An 18,657-nucleotide genomic window follows, 5' to 3' on the forward strand; every position below is an offset into this window, starting at 1 on the left:
TTGATTATTTCAGTTTTTCCACAATTAATAACCAAACCCACCTTGCGACCTTCACTCACCAAACAGTCCAACACTCTCTGCATCTCTTCTGGTCCACCATCACAAATCAAAACTATATCATCTGCATAATCTAAATCCAAAAGTTTCCTGTTCTCTCCCCAAAGTATACCTGCACCGGTTTCTGTTCCAACACTTTTCATAATGTAATCAATGACCAATATAAATAGTAAAGGCGATAGAACACCACCTTGAATTACTCCGGACTTGACTTCAAACGAATCACTCAGACAACCATCAACCATCACTTTACAAAATGTGTCCTCATGCATGTTCATAATGACCCTCACAAACTCCTCTGGTATTCCATAATGTCTCATGATCTTCCCCATAGACTCTATCGAAACACTATCAAAAGCCTTTTCAAAATCAACAAAACAAAGACTTAACGGTACTCTCATTTCATTAACTTGCTGCATCAAATGCCTAACTATAAAGATCTGATCATTGCAACCACATCCCTTTCTAAAACCAGCCTGTTCATCCCTCAGAATACCCTCAACCACCGGCTCCAACCTATTTAACAACACTCTACTGAAAACTTTCAAAGCTATCGGTGACAAAGAGATTCCCCTCCAATTACCACATTCACTCAGGTCTCCCTTCTTCGGAACTTTAACAATTACACCATTCTTCCAAACTGATGGTAGTAACCCCGTCACCCATATCTTATTGAATAGCTTGGTCAAGATCATTATTAATCTATCCCCCTCCACTTTAAACATGTACAGTACAGTACAGTATTTTTTTTTTTTTTTTTTTTCAGCGTGTTGACAGTTGCGTAGGATCAAAAATTCGCACGTAATCATGGTCAGGTAAACACGATTTCAAGATACAGTGCTTTACTATTTTGTTCTTACCAAAGGGTAAATTTATAACACTCACTTTCCCAGACTTGTTCTCTAGGAAACTGGGAACGAAATAAAACAGTGGGTGAAATAAAACAGTGGGCGGAAATTCAGTTATGTTACAATACCTATGTGATATAACAAATTCTTTGGTTTCCCTCAGTGATCACTAACATCAACATAGGGAACGTGCTATGACAAAGTAATAAAATTTATAAGCAATGACAACATCAGCCTGACAACATTATCATGAATTACTGCAGGCATCCCCATATCTATTTGACACACCCATATATAGGCTACAGCAGGACTGTTCAATTACTTTAGGAGTGGGCCCGGATTATTAAACTCTAATTGTTAGAAGGGCCATACATTTGTTTTACCTCCATTTTTTCCCTCTGTCTAAACGTTTATACATAGTAAGGAATGAAAATTTTATACGTAAGTTGCTTTTGCATTTCCGCTAAGCTCATAGGAAAGATAAAGTAAAACTTTGACTTGTTTACCTGTTTACCTGGGGTCTAAGTCTGTAAAAGTGTCAATGAAAAAGGACTCAAGGGCCGGATTTGGCCCGCGGACCGCCAGTTGAATAGCTCTGGGTTACAGCTTCAATAGCCATCGATGGAAGATTACGGAATCTTGTATCTCTCTGGGTACACCCATAAACAAAGCGAGCTGACAGAGTGGAGTAGATATTCGAGTAATAACACATGTATGTGCTTTGAGCCAGCCGCTATAGCGACACCAGGTTAGCAAACGCTTCATATGTTTGACTCTGCCGCTGTCATTCTGATTAACGCTTCCTGGTTGATACTTAGTAGGGACAAAAACGCCTAGAGGTTGTCTTGTCAAGGTCATCCCTCACAGGCTGCGGCAAATGCAAGACAGACAGACTGCTGCAGAAAGTAAAACTCAGTACAGTGTGATGGCATTAGCTTGGGTTGTAAACCAAGGGCCGTATAATCATCGTGTATAAGATTGCCTGCTTCTACAGTATGTCCATATTTACACATACAGTAACCAAACACGTCTTAATCACACTATAGAGTGAACAGTAAAGAGTCTGGTAGTATATTCATAAACTTTATTGAATTTAAGTTTTGTCTAAGGTTGCTTGATTATATTTTTACCTTTAGTTATAGTTACAAAAGATTTCACAGTTAAACAAGAGTAAATCAGAAAGCATATAAAAACGATAATTTGCTTACCTAAAATCTTTATATGATAACTGCTTATGATCTTTTATGAGTAATGTAGGCTACTTCCCCCGGGGGTTAAGATTCTCTAGTATAATTACGATCGATTCTCTGTCGTAGATTTGATTATGCAGTAAGTACTAGAGACATGGGAAACTTCAAAATTCTTTCCCTGCCAGTTATGATAGAAAGGTAATTTTCCTCTCAACTAAGATCATTATTATTATTATTATTATTATTATTATTATTATCATTATTGCTGAACAAGACATGGGATGATTCTATTCTATCCTTCTCCTTCCTGCAAAAACAAATCCGGATTATAAGGAGTTCATCCACTGGACTGTTGTGCGGAGTGTCTATCCCAAGATTACTTGTTTGGTGGTAACCAGAGCAGAATTATACGGAGTTAATGGTGATAACCTATAAACACTACAAGAGGTTGCTCTCGAACTTAATGAAATGGTCTGGTAATAGAGGATGACTAAAAAAGAGTTTATGACACTACAGGGGTTAGAGTGAGCTATTTCAGGGATACCCACCCCATTAAATCCGGGTGGCAGTTTTTCTTTTTTCTTTCTTTCTTCTTCTTCTTCTTCTCTTCTTCTTCTTCTTCTTTTTTTTCTTTTTTTTTTATAACTCTGACGATTGTATTCTGCTTACGGGAAATGTGATAATGATGAGGTTAACGAAGGTTAACGGAGGATCGACGAATATAGCTATTGCAAGGCGAATATAACCGTCTGGAAGTACAAATTTTATATATATATATATATATATATATATATATATATATATATATATATCATCAGCCAAAACTAGTCCACTGCTGAACAAAGGCCTCCTCCAACCTTTTCCACGAATTCCTTGACTGAGCCAATCTTTGCCGCGTTTTCCCTGCAAATTTCCCTATTTCATCTCTCCATCTCCTGTCTGGCCTTTTTCTGCTACCTTACATTCTCTTGGTGTCCAGTCCGTCAGCCTCTTACTCCATCGGTTATCCCTTATTCTTGCTATATGGCCTGCCCACCTCCATTTCTGTTCTTTATCTATCTATCTATCTCTCTCTATATATATATAGATAGATAGATACGTATGTATATACTGGATATATATGCTGTGATTTAATGAAAGTTATTTCAAGCCCGCTGAAATTTAAAGTCTTTTTTTTTATGATATGAAATTAAATAGAAACCATGCAGAAATTAGATTTAATAGGAAATTATTTAAAGTCATGTACTTAAAGGTAATCTATTTAAGCCAAGATGAAATTTAAACGTTCTTTAAACCCTGATGAGATATGATGGAAAGACTTAATTTCTCATGAGATTAAGAACAGCGAATTAACTTTGGTTTTAATTAAAAGGAAAGCCACTAAATCCATGATTAGATATAGGTTAATCGGAATCCATTTAAACAGAGCAGGTCAAAGGAACTCAACTTAAATCCTGATGACATTTAAAAAGAATCCATTTATACCATGAAATTTAAAGGCAGTATTTAAACCCTGATGAGAATGAAAGGGAATCCTCATAAACTATGATGAGAAAACAACATTGATGAAATGAGATTAATAGGAAAACCATGTAAACTCTGATGAGTTTAAGGAGAGCAATTTAGAATTAATGCAAGGTATACACTGACTTGTGTTATATAATGTGTTGTCATATATTTTCGTCATATCTTGTGTTGTGTTATATTATTGTATTACATGTGTTGAACTATATCATGTGTTAGGTTAAACCGAATGTTGTGCCATTATGTGTTGTGCCATTGCACAATATGTTGTTACATCTTTTGATGTGTTGTATTATATCATGTGTTGTGTCTTGTTTTGTTACATGTGTTAAGATGTGTTACATCATGTGTTGTGCTGTTATGTGTTGTGCTACATCATGTTTTGTGTGTTTTTACCATGTGTTATATTGTGTTACATCATGTTTTGTGTAATGTGCTGTTATGTGTGGTGTGGTGTGGTGTTAAGTGGGAGTTATGTTTAGGGTGTCCACTGTTACCTTAACATCTTTATTTTTTAATGGCAAAATGTTTACCTTGATTATCTTAATAATGAATTAGGGATATCACAGCTGGAAGACCGTCAGCTGTCATCCTCCAAGCATGGTGCATCACCTCGCTGGGGTGTTATTCGTGAGCACTATGCAAAACATCTAATAATCGGTGGATTGGATGAGATGGCCCAGCTGCTTCACACTACTAATGGTGTTCACGTAGAAGGTGATAAATACCGTAAAAATTATATCTTCTCCTTTATATACAACCCAGCGCATGAAATTTTCTTAAGTTGTGTATTTTTGATACATCTTAAACGCTGTACGGATAATTTGTGAACACCCTATATTCTGGTTGTTGTGGCAGTGTGTCCTCAGAGTTCATGTGGACTGTGCTGTTGTGTGTGTTCTGGTCTGTGACTGGGTGATGTATCTGGGGTTTGGTGACAGTGTGTCTTTGCAGGGAGAGTTAGTGTTGACTGAGGTGTTGTGTGTTTTGTCTGTGGTGTTGTGTGTGTTGTCTGAGGTGTGTTTGTTCCTTTGTGTGTAGCGTGACAGACGAAACTCTCCTAGTTCTTCGTAAACGTGATCCTCAGGCTGGTCACGTTCTTCAAGCAATTGGTTGACTTGAGTTGGAGTTGATGGTGTCTCGGCTTTGAGATGTACTGGAGGCGGCGTCGGGTATCTGTTGGGCTTGGTGTGGACCTGAGGTGGGGATCTCTCAGTCTGGCGGAGGAGAGACTGATACCGCCAGTCCATAGTCGATAAGGCCTCATCTGTAATATACATCCCCCATATTACACACATAACTTGGATCGGGGACGTTGGACAATGATGAGATGGTGGAGAGAGGGATCCCCAAAATTTCCAAACAAATCAGGCCATGTGTTGTACAAAATATGATTTTAAATCATTGTATAATCATGTAAACTATATCAACCATGTGAATAAATAAGGCTCAGTTTTATGAAACGTCACGAACATTGGTGTACAAAACAATGTTTCTTAAACCCAGAATTTTTGCAATCAAAATTTATTCCAACCTATGAAGGGCAATGTATGTAAGAATTGATAATTGCAGAAAATGGTTAGTAATTTCCAGCTTGTCATAATAAAGGGAGCACCCCCCACCACAACGCCACTGACTGATTCAGTCCGACTTCCGTACGTCCTTGAAGCTCTTCATATCAGAGTTTCAGGACCTGTCTCTGTGTAATCATTAAACAGAGTCCAGTAAATATTCACTTCCTTTGTCTCTGTGTCAGATTTATGATGACAAATTTTTGTGCCAGGCGTCCATCTGTAACACTGTCTTGATAAAAAATTTCTCATTATTATCAGATCAGTTCAGCGTTAAATCTTCTTTGCCATCTAAACTTCACCCTTATAACTCCTCTTCTCCCCTCCCCATCTACATCCATGCCCTGTTTCACACACTCTCTTGGATTCTCTTCCGTCTACACATTTGTATCTTTTCAGATTTTTTTTTTTTAAATATCAGACTTCAGTCTTCTACAAGGACGTCGTCCGTCTTTCATATTCATCTTTCGAACTACCATCATCACCACCACCAATCACTATTTTAATTTCTATCTTCCACGTCACCACCAATTATCATCATCTCCATTGTCCACATTATAATTTCTCCCCATCCACCTTCATCTTCGTTGCCACCACCACCACTCTAAAGGGTGTGAATGTGCTGGTATCTTGATAATGATAAATTCATTCTCTGAGACCCTTCGGTATATAAACCGAGATGATTACAGCTTCCACATTTAGCAAGGGAGCAGAGTGTGAGAGTACCTACGGTCTCAGGCTTAACCCTTTCACTTGGGTGTTGTATTCTGGCCAATTCCAGTCAAATTCATTCCAGGGGAAATTCAAGAACTCGGATCATTAAAAAGAAAAGATAGAAACAATACATGTATACCAACACAAAAGCCTCCTTCTGGATAATTCCCTAGGGGAAAACCCTCCACTGACCTATTTTCCCACATCGTCCGGTTCCTGTGTTGACAAATTTCCCTTCAAGGATCTATATTTTCCCCCATGGAGTTGGATTATTTTTCCAGTGGATTTACTTTCTCCTATGGAACTTTTTTTCCTCATGGACCTATTTTAACTAAGGACCTATTTTCACCATCGACCGATTTTTTCCAAGGACCTATTTTGTTCCCATGCAAGTATTTTCCCTCTGACCTACTTAACCCTTGGATCTGTTTTCCCCCGTGGGCCTGATTCCTTTATGGCCAATGGAGACAAGTCCATTTTCTTCCAGCCTTACAACATAGTAGTTTATGCATACATATTTAGTTTATTTCAAAGTTCCGAAAAAGAAACAAAGGGTGACGGACCAAATGAGCCGCCATAGGAGCAGATGGAATGAATATTCTGAACGGCTGAAGAATGGGAATGGTGAGAGTAGAGCAGCTGTAAATATTCTTATGACTGGTTTTGGTGGTGTGCAGAGAATGAATGTAGAGCCAGGAAGCGTAACATTGGAAGAAGTGAAGAATGTTGTGAAACGGCTGAAGAATGCGAAAGTAGCAGGTGTTGATGAGATGTATGCAGAAATGATTAAATGTAGTGGCAAGAGTGGACTGAAGTGTTTGTCTGAGATATGTAAAAAGGCGTGGATGAGTGAAACTGTACCTGCATGGTGGAAAAAGGCTGTGATTTTACCTTTGTACAGGAATTAAGGCCGGGAAAGTGATTGTACAAATTTTCGTGGCACAAGTCTCTAGTATTGTAGGAAAAGTATAAGGAAGAAATATCATACAGAAAGTAAGGAATATATCAGAATTCCCGGCTAATGATGAACAGTTTTGCTTAAAGAGTGGTAAAGGATGTGTATCAAATATTTGCAAATGAGACATAGTGGAGGAGCCTTGTGAGAAGGACTATCAGGTATCTGGAGCATTTGTGGATCTGGAATAAGTGTACGACAAAGTAAACAGAGGATTATGGAAGGTTAATGTATGTATGGTGTAGATGGTCAAGTGTTGCGTGCTGAGAAGAGCTTTTACGAAGGTAATAAAGCGTTCGTAAGAGTAAGTGGGCATCTACTGTAAGTGAATGGTCAAAGATCAGTGTTGGCGTGAGACAAGGTGCTGTGATGTTTCCATGGTTGTTTAATACACACCACACACACACACACACACACACACACACACACACACACACACACACACACACACACACACACACACACACACACACACACACACACACACACACACACACACACACACACACACACACACACACACACACACACACACACACACACACACACACATATATATATATATATATATATATATACACACAGTATATAATTATGATGTTAGGTAAAAACCAGAGTAATGGAGAAAGGGATGGTGTTGGTAATGAATGATGAGGGATGGGGTACCTCAAATCTAATGTATGCATATGATGCAGTGCCGCTTGCAAATAGTGGGAAGAGCTTGAGAGACTGGTGCAGAGTTTTGTAGATGTCATTGTGTATCGTGCCTTGAAATTAATTCAGGTATGAGTAAAGTGTTGATTGTTGAGAGAGGTGACTCTCAGTGTGAGAGGTAAATTTACAAAAGGAGTAGAAAGTAGAGCGGTACAGGGAAGGAGGATGGCTGGTGCTGTGAATGGCTTGTCAAGAAACAGAGATCTGAGTATCGCGGTTGCGAGGGACTTGCATGAAGAAATTTTGGTATCTACTCTAACATACGGGTGTGAGACGTTGTTATGGCATAAAAATGAAAAGTCAAAAGTAACAGCAGTGAATAATTGATTGTTGAGGACTGTGTGGAGTATGGAGAGTGAATAGGATAAGGAATAATGTGATTCGTGAAAGGTCTGGAGTAAGAAAGTCTGGTCACCAGAGCTAAAGACAGTGGGCTTAGATGGTTTGGGTATGGAATGCCTGGGAGTGAACAGAGTTGCGAAAAGTACATTTCGGAGCAAATTTGAAGGTGGGAGCAGACATCGTAGTCCTGGAAGAAAGTGGGTAGATATGGTAAATGAGTGTGTGAGAGGTGTATTGGAGTAACGAGGGAACTGACAAGCGACTGAGCTAACTGGATGAATTTTTTACGTAGGAGTGTATGCCCAGGGCTTGCTTTCCGTTTTTAACTTGACAGTCATCGGATTGACTGTTAGAGAGGGTTAGAGAGGTGAGTGTGAAGTTACGTGTGGAATATATTTAAATTATATAAATAAATAAATAAACAAATACATGGATAAATAAATGAATAAATCAATCAATATATTGTACATACTGTACATACGTAAATTATATATGAATATGCATACCGTATGTATTATATATATATTACAGTGCATTTGTGTAATCAATGATTTCCTGAAAAGCAGAGTCAGTTCGTGAAATGAGTGTGAATTGAGATGAATTGATATAGGCTAGATTAAGTTAGGCTGCGGTTAGGTTACGTTGGGATAATCTAGGTTAAGCTTAGGTTAGGTTAAGCTAGGTTAGTTTAGGTTAATTTAGATGAACGCTTAACATTACTTAACGTTCATTTAAATCTAACCTAACCAAACTAGCCAAGCTTAACCTAATCTAAGCTTAACCTAAATTATCCCAGGCTTACCTAACTGCAGCCTAAATTATCTTAGCCTTGATTAATCCATCCCAATTCACACTTATTTCACGAAATGACTAGGGAATTCATGAAATCACTGGTTACACACATTCGCTGTGACATGCAAGGTCTGTTAAGAAAGTATCTGACCTTAGGCTCTAAAAAAATAGCCAACCTGTTGAGCTAGGACACTAATCCCCATCAAAGTAGGCCCCTTCTGACTTAACACACGTAACCCAGCGTTCTTTCCACTGCCTGAAACATTATTCAGCGTCGGTTTTCGGTATCTCCTGCAGGTGCTTCGTCGCATTTGTCATGATCTCTTTTCACGTCTCAAATCGGGAACCCTTCAGCGGAGTTTTGAGCCTGGGGAATAACCAAAAGTCGCACAGAGCCATGTCTGGTGAGCAGGGAGACTGCCAGACCTACGGGGTGTTGTGCTTGGCGAAAAATTCCCGAATCAATTGAGAAGAATGGGCAGGGGCGTTGCCATGGTGAAGCTTCCAAATTGCCGCCTTCCAGAGGTCTGGTCTCTTCCGTCGTACTGTGTCACGAAGACAACGGATAACGTCAGGGTATTAATGTTTGTTGACTGTCTGACCTCCTGGTGCGTATTTGTGGTGCACAACCCCACGGTGGTCGGAAAAAAACGGTCAACATGTGGGTGCATTTCACCATGGTGCAAACCTATTGTCCTTTTTTGGCCAAGGCGGCCCTGCATGCTTCCACTGGGACAACACTGCTTTGGTACTGGATCATACCCGTACATCCAACTCTCATTTCCAGTAATAACAGTCTATAGAAAGCCCAAATCACAATATGCAAACTCCAACATGTCTTGAGCAACGTTCATCCGAGAGAAGAGATCATGACGAATGCGACGAAGCACCTGCGGAAGATACCGAAAACCGACTTAAAAAAATGCTTCAGGCAGTGGAAAGAACGCTGGGTTACGTGTGTCAAGTCCAAAGGAATCTACTCTGAGGGGGATTAGTGTCCTAGCTCAACAGGGTAGCTATTTATTTTTTTAGAGCCTAAGGTCAGATACTTTCTGAACAGACCTCGTGTATATATATCTATATCTATCTATCTATCTATCTATCTATCTATCTATCTATCTATATATATATATATATATATATATATATATATATATATATATATATATATATATATATATATATATATATATATATATATTCCTTGGGTGCAAGAAACCCTAATTCAGACAGACAAAAACCCTCATCGTCGATATGCTAATACTGTACACCAATCAACTGTTCATCATTATCATCATCTTCAGTAATACCTTCAGCTTTTGTCACCTTGCTGACCATATTCTGAGTAATACCATATGATATTATTCAGCTTATGTTATACTTTCCTTGGGTGCAGGGGTCAGAAACAATCTCCTCATCACGTCCACCATCACTGCTACAATCACCTGTTTATGAACTTACCAACACTGGCATCTCTTCTGCGATGAAGAACGACAATGGTTATAGCGAGCACCATCATCACCACCAACACCAGCACCACCACCAGCACCACCACCACCGTCGGCATCACAATAACATCATCACTCTTCGCAGTACCAGTAGAGTTTGAAGTGGCATCTGGAATGGGGTTGCTGGCTGAGGTGGGGTTTGGAGCGGGAGTGGTGGATGAGGGGACATTTGGAGCTGAGTTTGTGGTTGGAGTGGGGTTTGTGGAAGGAATGGGGTTTGTGGAAGGAATGGGGTTTGAAGTGGAGTTTGTGGAAAGAATGGGGTTTGGAGTTGGTTTTATGGGTGAGATGTGGCTGGTAGGTGAGGTGGGGTTTGGAGCGGATTCGCTGGGTGGAGTGGGTTCTGGAGTGGAGTCGCTGGGGTCAGAAGGACGTCTATCTGTCGGGTAAGCTGGAGAGAGGGAAAGAGGGGGGAAGGATGTGAGAGGAAACGTAGTTAAAAAGGTGAATGAATGAAGAATCTCTCTCTCTCTCTCTCTCTCCATTTCTCGATTATGACTTTTTGTTTTTTCAGGCGTAAATAATCTGCGTTATGTGAAATATTTCGAACAAGCCATCGTCAAGGCCAAACCAGCGAACTCACATTGCTCATCTTCACAGGGGGTCATCATACAGTTACTCGGCCACTCCACTGCCCCCCTCATTCCCATCCATTCCTCTCCACCCCATCCACTCTTTGCCTCCTAATCCTATTCTTCCAGCACCGTAAGTTATAATTTTGCTCCCACGGCCACTGTCGCCCCTTATACAACACTCACCTTTATTGGCTGTACTGCACCACCTACCATTGCCTTAGCTGATCTCATCCACTCCTTTCTGCCTGCCCACATAATTTTTTCCCTTGATACCTGTTGATTTGCACCTTACCAGCCTGTCAAAAACATCCTTTTTTATCTGTCTGTCATCCACTCCTTTACTGTCCCAGCAGGATCACGTGGCTGCCTTAATTAGTCCCTAGTCCCGATATTTAAGGTGTGAATGACCAGTCGCTCGTACTGTGAGTGATATTACGTTAGCAATTAAGCCCCAACCATCCCTTGGTTATAAACTTCTGTAGGTCACATCCGCTTGGGGAGTGCCTTAACTCACAAGATTACCATGTTTCTCCATGATTATATGGCACGATTTCCTGGGTTACAAGAAACCACTTGGCTTGTCACTCAGTGTAGAGTCATATTACAGGGAAGAATTTGGCTTGTCATTCAGTGCAGAGTCACTTGAAGGCAACACTGTCAAGTGAGAGGATAGTAGGCGCCCTCACCTACCACTGACAGCAGCCTTTTCCATGACACAGACCATGTTTCTCACGGTATTTCTCACCACCCGCCACCATCACACCTCTTATTGCCTACTGCTTTCTGCTCACCTCAACCATTCTGCCTTACCGTGGTGAACTGAATGTCATTAAAAAAAAAAAAAGGCTGCCTTGATTACCATCTAAACTACAACACGCGTATTCACAGCGCATACACATCCTTCGCAGCCTATTACCGCCATATTAGCCCATTCCGCCCAACAAACCCCAACCTTTCCACCCATCGCCATCCATTTCATGTTTTCCCACCAATGACACGCACTTTAGCGGCCTGCCTACAACACCCACAGCCACCCTGTACTTCTGGCATGACCCACCTCACCGCCACCACAGCCCATCCTGCCCACACCTTTCATTTCTGCTCTCATATGGTGTGCATTAAAAGAAAAAGAAAAAGAAAAAAAGAAAAATGACTGCCCTGACTACCAGGGCGCGTGCGCGCGCACACACACACACACACACACTGTTTGGGTTGGTTTTTGGCCTCCTCATTTATAGGCAAAATTTTGAATAAATCTTGATTGACTCTTAGAAACTGACATCATGGAGCTGAAATGGCCTGAAAGATTTAATTGGCTTCAGCTGCTTTCAGACGATTTACCTGTATCTGAACCGGAGCGACTGAACTAGAATAACCGGAGTGAATCTTCAGCACACCGGCATGAATATGGCGACCTGGTTTTGAGAAATGGGTTTTAAGGCCGTGCATGAACTTAACCTGACCTGAACAGCATTGAAGTAGCCTGACTAAGCTTAAATGGATATAAAAATCTGAATGATCTACATGACACGAATGAACCCTTTTAAAGGTAAGGACTGTATATTTTCGTAATATTTGCGTTTCGCCTCATTACGCTTAATAAAATCATGCCGATGCTTCTAAATGGTGCTGTAATTAACCAGACTGTCAGGTACACTTGCTGTAATAACATGAGTGGATCTTGTTGGTAGAATAGACATAATTAGACCAGGACTGCCCTAAATGGACCAAGTTGGCTGTAACTGGACCTGAAGCTGACAGACTGAGGCTAAGTAGATGCGAAAGAGCTGGATTAAGCTAATGAGCTTGCATGAACCATATTGGACCAAAACTCCTGCAGTCCGGGTGACATTACAAACTTTATTCCTGCCACTACCAGACGATTATGTTTAACTTAGAAAAAGGCCTCTCCCAATGAAGGGGTTCATTAATGCTATATCTTACCCTTCCAGTCCGAAAACTTTGTTCTAAGTTGAATATAGTCGTTAGGGGATGGCAAGTGTAAAATTTAAAAAGAAGTTCATAGGCTAATCGGACTGGATGTGACTGGATGCGAAGGACGTGAATGGATCTAATTGGACCTGAATGATGCTGAGTGGACCTGTCTATCTATTATATATATCGTCAGGCCCCTTAATCCCGTAAGGGAGGGGAGGGGGGCACAAACAGGTTGCCTCCACGTCGTTCTGTCTTCTGCCATTCGGCTGCTCTCCAACTCACACACCCCCTCACATATCTCACTCCATTCCATCCATCCATCTCATCCTTGGTGTTCCCTTCCTACTTTCTCCTCTACCTTACTCATATACACATTTCTAATCAGTCTCTCATTCTCCACACTCTGCACATGGCCTAAATATTGATAATTTGTTTGTAAACATCTTTGTATATATATATTCTAGATGAATGTACCAAGCAACTTGTTACTACCAGCAAGAGTCAGTCTTAGTCCATTCGAAATGACTGTGTATTTTACCTTATTGAATTATTGTATTTGGGCAGTGTTGTTATTGTATTTCATTTCATATTCCAGACTCACTAAAACTGTGATGATGGTAGACTACAGGAACATAAAAAAAAAAAGAGTACTACAATATAACCCTCTAGAATAGTAACAATGCAAGTACAGTACATGGATTTGCCGTTAATTTTTTGCTATGGATTAAACAAGGGAGGATGAAATTTCATTCACATAAAGACAGAAAGATTTTGATAACAGATTTGAATAGGTTCTGTTGGCCCTGAGTGAGTGTAAGCTGACATGGCCGAGTGTGACTGGATGTGAACGACTGGTGACACTGGACCTGGGTGGACTGTACTGGATCTGAATTGACCTAAGTGACCCAACAAGAACCTGAATTGATCTAAATGGGTGTGAATGACCTAAGTAAACCTAAATGACCCTATTGGATCTGAACGGGTGTATCTGGATATGAATGAATCTTCTTGGATCTGAATGAATGAATCTTCTTGGATCTGAATGGGTGTATCTGGATATGAATGAATCTTCTTGGAGCTGAATGGGTGTACCTGGATATGAATGGGTATGAATGAATCTTCTTGGATGTGAATGGGTGTACCTGGATATGAATGAATCTTCTTGGATGTGAATGGGTGTACCTGGATATGAATGAATCTTGGATCTGAAGTGATCTAAGTGTATCTGAGTAGACTTATATAATACTCACCTAATAGACTGAATGGATGTGAACTATCTGAATGGGTCTCACCTAACTGACTTGAAAAAACCTAAAGTGATCACAGGGCCACTGATAATGCGCGAATACGAGTGGTGTGGTGTTGAGCTGATGTGTTGTGATGCTGAGTGTTGTCAGGTATAGTACACAATAGCAGAACCAACGATAAATTGTGAGTGGTGTTGTTATGTGTTGTGTTAGGAGTGTTATCATGTGCACTACCTGAGGATCATTGCCAACAAGTTGTGTGTGATGTGTTGCACTGTTGTATTGTGTTGTAGGTACTGTGCTGGACCACTCACATTGGGTGTCGTGGCGAGTGCAGTCGGCCCATACCACCGCCTTATCACTCACAACCCCGACATGTGCCAGTTTTTGACGTTCGTAGATTTTGCCGTCTGGGACCCCTCTGCCCGCCACCGTGGTTGACTGAGTTTCCTGTGTATTAAAATGGCAGACTTTAGCATAACACCCTGCATTTGGTGGCTCGAAATATTTAATGCCTGAGGAGTTGAGTATTCCATGCTGAACCGAGATTAGGTTTCTATTATTCAATCGGTCCAGGAGAAAGGAAAATTGCATCAATGTCAAAGAAACATGGGGTAGCCTCTCTGAAGCCATTGTAGCCTACCTGGCCATAATTTCACCCCTCTAGGTCCCATAGTGGTAGTAACGAGCTCCAAATTCATTATCCTTAATACCAGAAGTTACCTGTGAAAAAGGGAGAGTGACAGTATCCAGGAGGGAGAGTAGCAAATGAAGGACCTTATTAAAGAAACCCGGAAATATACAGTATTGGCCTCTTCAGGGTTCAGTACCTGAACAAGTGGGAATTCCACCTAATGGAGGGGGGAGGGTTGATTCAAGGCCAACGAGTATATGTACCAGACAGTAAGTAAATCCATCGGCATGTGAGGAATCACGAGAAAGGTTCCCAATTTTGTGTAGTAGAGGTCAAGAAAGGAAAATTTCTGGAAATCTCTGCAGATTTGCTTCTTCTCTTCCTGGAAGGCGACAGGAGGAAGGGGGCAACTAAGAGTAAAAAAATATATGCAGAAAAGAGAAGGAAGGACGAATGCCTGCTCTTCCCAAAACAACGCAACACTAACATTTCAGCAACCCCTCTTCCCCCCACCAAAAAAAAAAAAAAAAAAAAGTCCACATTTTTGTTTTAAGCAGCAGCCTAATAGTGGAAACTTGGAACAAGCGATACAGTGCAGGCACAAGGAGACTCGCAGCGATGTTCGGGCAAATATGAAGTACAAACCACTCGCCCCTACCGTATCCAGCTTACTGGTACCCTTCAAGGATTCAGAGGAATGAGAGGAGCATAAGACCAAAAGGTTCTGAATGCCTGATCGATGTTTCTTTGACAATGATGTGATTTTAATTTCTTTCAGAAACCAGAAAGATTCTATACTCTTTTTATTCTACCGTGACCTATAATTTCCATTACTGCATCTTAAAAGCTGAGTTGTTGCTGTAGTTTAACACTGGAATATGATGGAAGTTAATCAGAATATTTAATACCGCTGAAGGGATGTAGAACCGTAGCATCGTCTTCATTTGTCACTGAACTACGTAAAATGAGATGCACAAGACTGAAAGTCTGAGCCAAGTGTAGGTGAACAGAGAACAGTTTATATTATGTCCGAGGAGTATGTGTGGAGTGACGAGTATGGATCAACTAGTGAGAAATGATGAAGTGCGAAGGAGAACTGGAGTTGTTCGGGAGATGGCTGATCGAGTTGAGCAGAGGATGTTGCGATGGTTTGGGCATATGGAGAGAATGGATAATGAGTGATTGGTGAAAAAGGTAACTAGATCTGATGTGAGAAGTGTAAGGCTGAGAGGAAGACCACGAACTGGATGGATGGACAGTGTGAAGAGAGCGTTGGATGCGAGAGGATGTGTGTTGAGCAAGGAAGAGTGGCTGTGCGTGGCAGAAATGAATGGAGAGAAATTGTGAATGAATAAATGATGACGCAGCCCTGAGGGGATATTCTCCCGCATTTGTCTGATCAGCTGATCAGGTCAGGTGCAGGTAGGGGGATGGGTCTATTATGATGTGGCAGAGGTAAACCAGCTCTGCTTTCGGGCCCTGCTGCGGATGTCACTGATTGCACCGTGCAGTTGACCCTCGTGCGGTGTGGTGCGGTGAGGATCTGTCCATTCTCCCCTCTGGGGCTAAGATGCGTATGAATGTGTTTGAGTGGATGAGTAAACTGGGAGTGTGTAGTCCTGTCTCGGCTACCTCCCTTTCTATGGCGGAAGCAGCCTAGGTATATAGATAGATAGAGAGATTAACTTTTTGAGTCTGAGGATGCGTCTCAAATGTTCTTTTATCGTCAAGAGATCCCCGTGGTACAGAAGGGAACCATGTTTAGCCCTCTGAATCCAGTCTCTCCAATGCTGAATAAAATCGTCTGAATGTAGTAGGACTGAAATAAAAGAAGTTTCCGTAGTGAGGACGTTAACCTTTTCCAATTCAAGGATTCCTTTTTGTACAGGCGACCCAAAATGAATGCAAGCCATAACACTAAGAAGATGTTGGGGGATCACTCGTGGGGAGCAATGGTTCCAGCAGGATAGGGCCACCCCACACACTTCAAACCAAACGCTGATGTGGCTGCGGCAAAGATTCGGGGATCGACTGATCAGTAGGAGGTGTGACCCTGAGTGGGCCCCATACTCACCCGACGTGAATCCCCAAGGTTTCTATCTGTGGGATTATCTGAAGGATCATGTTTGTGAAAACCACCCCTAGACAATCAGAGACATGAAAACAGAAATCACGGCCAACATCAGAGCTATCCCAAGAGAGGAGCGTGTCGGCGTAATTGACAATTTCGCATTCAAGAGTGCCTGCGACGTCGATGCGGTCATTTGGAACAGTTTGGAAAGGTCATAAAAACAGACCATTTGAACTGCAAGACCCAAACTTTCAGGACTGTTTTGTTAGCAACTCAGCTCAACATGAATGCAAAAATATAGCAAATCTCTTATCACTTGTATAAGTCACACACTTTTACGGGTTGCATTCATTTTTGCTACAACCAGACGAATCACATATAATCTGTACACTCGAATCTAGCAAAGATCCCTATCCCCTTTCAGCTCAGTTGATGGTAGGATGTAGCCAGATTGTAGGGTTGATTTGACTAGTTACCATGGAGATTCATTCCCACCTCATGACTAAGCCTCATCAGATTTCATGCATCCACGACTTAGTATGCGAGTTGTGAAAGTGGCTCAGTTCCCTCAGGTGAATATACACCGACTAGAGGAGCACCCTCGTAGTGAAAGGGTTGACTGAACTTCTAGTTACCCCCCCCCTTTCGAAAAGTCTCTCAGCAGCTGAATAGAATCATGTGGTTACAGAATAAAAACGAAAATCATATCCTTGGGATGAAGTAGTGAAAGCAAACTGAGGCAATTTACGCTGCTTTTTACTCTACCGTGGCCTAAACATGCCATCTCTCGATCTTGAATGCGCAGTTGTAACAACAGACCGACAAAAAATATGCTAGTCACGAAGAAGTGCAATGGATATTATGTAGAGCCGTAGTACAGTGTATATATATATATATATATATATATATATATATATATATATATATATATATATATATATATATACACACACACACACACACCTGACACCCTTTGGTACATGAGATCGTTCCTAAATTGAATAAAATCGTCAGGTTATGTAGGCAGAAAAATATAAATGACGTCATGGGACTGATTGGAATAATCTTTTTAATCCGGTGACGTATTTCTTATATTATTCTTTATCTCCCTACGATTTATATTACCCCAAAATAGATTTTCGCGTTGGTAAGGTTAGGTATAGCCTTCATTAACCTTACCATTACTAAAGGTTCTTGCAGAGTAAAATGAAATCGTCAGGTACCAGTGCGAATAAACTAAAACAAAAAAGTCTCAAATTCGGTGAGTAATACTTCCTGTTTCTCTCTGCTCCCTCACCTCGCTGAAACTGAAGTCGACTTTCATGGTTTTATTTATCTGGAAGTTGGTTGTGTAAGATAAGGCAGGGTAGCTGTATGAGTGGGGTGGGTCGAGTTGCTGCAGCCATAATGTGAACTTGAGTTTGACGGTGGGATGTTGCTGCCAGTACCAGAGGATGAGACGACCCCCGGCTGAGGCAGGGAAACCGGCACTTTGTTTACCCTCTGTCCTTGTGACGAGCCCACACTCAGTGCCAACGAGGGCGGCTGTAGGGACACGTCAGATATATGTATTAAAGATTGACTCTATGATCATTAACTTCGTGGAATATCTTGTCAGTTCGTGAAATATGGTTTGTTTATGCTGGGTTAACTTCAGGTAGGTTAATTTAGTCTAAGGAGGTATTGTAAACTAATTTAGGCTAAAGTTATATTTGGCAGGGTTAAGCTGATCTAGGTTAAGAGTATATTACGTCAGGTTAATTAGATTTATGTTAGATTAAACAACTTTATGGTTAGATTAGGATAATTAAACCTTAACAAGGTTTAAATTAAACTAACCTGGTGTAACATAATCAAGTTAACCTAGTCTAACATAACCTTAGCCTAAATTAGTTTAACCAAAATTAATCCAACTTAAACTACCTTTGAATAACGAACTAACTAGCCACGTCACGAAACGACTGATTTCACAACCTG

The 18,657-nt window shown here is 40.9% G+C and overlaps 1 protein-coding gene across 1 annotated transcript in view; it reads right to left on the bottom strand.

Annotated features, from left to right (window-relative positions):
• LOC145392091 (uncharacterized) overlaps window positions 1-18,657 on the bottom strand; it is a 29,187-nt gene that overhangs the window by 8,223 nt on the left and 2,307 nt on the right. Inside the window, exons 2-4 of the mRNA XM_080266546.1 lie at window positions 14,290-14,425; window positions 10,169-10,324; window positions 4,696-4,886 (exon numbers count right to left, since the gene is read on the bottom strand). Coding sequence (XP_080122672.1) covers window positions 4,696-4,886; window positions 10,169-10,324; window positions 14,290-14,425 — 483 coding nt within the window. The remainder of the gene's footprint in view (window positions 1-4,695; window positions 4,887-10,168; window positions 10,325-14,289; window positions 14,426-18,657) is intronic.

The sequence above is a fragment of the Coenobita brevimanus genome, chromosome 21 (assembly GCF_032717465.1).
Source record: "Coenobita brevimanus isolate Jiangsu-jjx chromosome 21, ASM3271746v2, whole genome shotgun sequence".
NCBI lineage: Eukaryota > Metazoa > Arthropoda > Malacostraca > Decapoda > Coenobitidae > Coenobita > Coenobita brevimanus.